Raw genomic sequence first — 2,384 nt, 5'->3', positions numbered from 1 at the left:
TATGAACCAACGTGATACCTGTTACTTTTCTCATCGCTGATTATGTTGGACCAATCACAATTGTTGGTTATGTCATCGTTACCTCATCGACAGATTTGTTTGGTATAGGATTACTGTAACATTAAATAACATGCAAACTCGCTGGCCTTATTATTGTACTTGTAACTAACTAATATTATTTACATAATACAATACAAATGTACTTTCACATCTCACACAAGAAAACAACAAATGGCTTCATATGAAACAAACCACATAAAGCATTTTTATTTAAACAATTCATTGGATTGCACTATGTCCTACATTACATGTGCATGCATTGTAAAGTTATGTTTTATCATTCTTTAAATCTTTTAAAGTTCACCAACATTAAATGCACACTGCAAATGAGAATATTGCTTCTATTAGGGTGAGTTTGGCACAGAATTAAATTTAATGACAAGCTTAAAATATTGTTAGTAGTAAAAATGAATCACAGCATTTGCAGCACTTCATCAAATCAAATAACTTCACTGCAAGTAGCTCAAATCTGATATTCATTCTACAAAACATGTTAGGTGTTTAGGATGTAGGATGTGATTCACAGATTTTGGTATGAAGTTTTTACATTCTGTCATCAAAAGATGTAATTATTGTGGCAGTTAAAACATTTTTACATTTTCTTTCGTGCCGAAGAAATCTGTGAAAGGAAATATATATTGGTTTATACATATTCCAGTTTGATATGAATGCATGTATTTTATGCAATGTTGGGGTAATGCATTACAAAGTACAAAACTACAAAGTACATGTTCCTGTGATGAAATAAAGTAAGGGATTACTCTTTAATTTTCAGTAATCCGGTAACAGTTACTATTTTCAAGTTACTTGCGCTACATATATGATTTTAATGTACTAAGGCTAATTTAACAACTATATTTAAGGTCCAACAACAAATATACTATTGATCAAAAAGCACTTTCTTACATTTTGACATGCTAACCAAGTGTGAGAATGGCAAAAAAGAGTGGCTTTCTTGTGAAATGGGAAATACATTGTACTCTAATATGCTTGTTATAAATGCAAAGTAATTCAAATTTATGCCCTGGCAGAAAAAAAGAAAGAAAAAGAAAAACAAAATCTCAGCCACACTGAACTGCAATCTTAATTTGACAAATTGGCCATGTGAAGTTAATAAGTTTGGATTTTAGAAATGATTAACTGAATTAATTATTTAAAATAATATCTAATGTTATAGTAAGACTACTGTTTTTCCGCAACTTCCCCAACACTGATTTTATAAAGTACTTGCAGGCCCCCTAGTGGTAAAATGCATTAGCCAAAATAAATAAATAAATAAATACATACATAAATAAATAAGGAAATAAATTTGGTACTTTGATTAAATTGACTCAAATATCTTAAAATAAACTGAACAACTAAATCAACAAAAATACATAAAAAGTAAAACAGAGCACCTCAATGCTGCGTCTAAGATACGTGATGTGGCTCCATGGTGCCACTATTAGGCTAATAAGTGTCATTGCACTTGCCTGAGAATATGGACAAAAAGTCCCGAAGTTATGCCGTATATTTGTTATTTTAATCTGTTTAAGCAGAGAAAAATAAGACTATTCAAAATCCCAATAATAATAATAATAAATATTTATGGCCAAACAAATAATCATTTTTCCTTTTTTATACTTAGTACAACAGAATGTGGCTACAATTTCTGTCACATTTTACAATCCACCCAAAGGCTGCAGCACACAACCAGCCACCCTGTTATCATATGTAGAAATGAAGTTAACCTGGATAAGAAAACCTGGATTTCAAAGACCCTTACAGATGAGACATCCTGAGCCACTGATTTCTCTTTCTCTTTCTCTCATTACAGTTCCATCCATCCTCGGGACAGCTGAGACACAAAGACTTTCTCTTCATATTCAACATCTTTACTGTTAGGACAGTTAGACAGTAGGCACCATGCAGACAGGAGTCAGAGGACAGGGGTCAGGACTCAAGGACTTAGATCCTCCGGAGCGGGTGCCACATTGAAACCGGTTTCCGCAGAGTCGCCAGCATCTGGTTCCAGTGAGTTATTCCCATTCCACTGGCCTCTGGTCCGATGATCACATGACCCACGTTTTCACCACGGCCGTCCTCTGTGCTCTCAGCGACCGTCACTCTCAGAGAGAGATCCTGAAAAACACCCACAAACCTTACGCACACTGGCGACAGGCAGACAGACAGAACACAGAACACAGACATAGAACACTATACACAGAACACAGACATAGAACACTATACACAGAACACAGACATAGAACACTATATATATAACGACAGACAGACAAACAGACAGACAGACAGATAGATAGATAGACAGACAGACAGACAGACAG

The 2,384-nt window shown here is 34.7% G+C and overlaps 1 protein-coding gene across 1 annotated transcript in view; it reads right to left on the bottom strand.

The window, feature by feature from the left end:
• Nucleotides 1-1,570: 1,570 nt before the first annotated feature.
• Nucleotides 1,571-2,384, bottom strand: part of LOC107740705 (synaptotagmin-12-like) — a 10,672-nt gene continuing 9,858 nt past the window's right edge. Inside the window, exon 6 of the mRNA XM_016553213.1 lies at nucleotides 1,571-2,181. Coding sequence (XP_016408699.1) covers nucleotides 2,008-2,181 — 174 coding nt within the window. The 3' untranslated portion in view covers nucleotides 1,571-2,007. The remainder of the gene's footprint in view (nucleotides 2,182-2,384) is intronic.

This window comes from Sinocyclocheilus rhinocerous, unplaced genomic scaffold (genome assembly GCF_001515625.1).
Source record: "Sinocyclocheilus rhinocerous isolate Xijiao unplaced genomic scaffold, SAMN03320098_v1.1 scaffold6459, whole genome shotgun sequence".
Lineage (NCBI taxonomy): Eukaryota > Metazoa > Chordata > Actinopteri > Cypriniformes > Cyprinidae > Sinocyclocheilus > Sinocyclocheilus rhinocerous.
The sequence above is the reverse complement of the archived record's forward strand: the minus strand, read 5'-3'. Positions and strand labels throughout refer to the sequence as shown.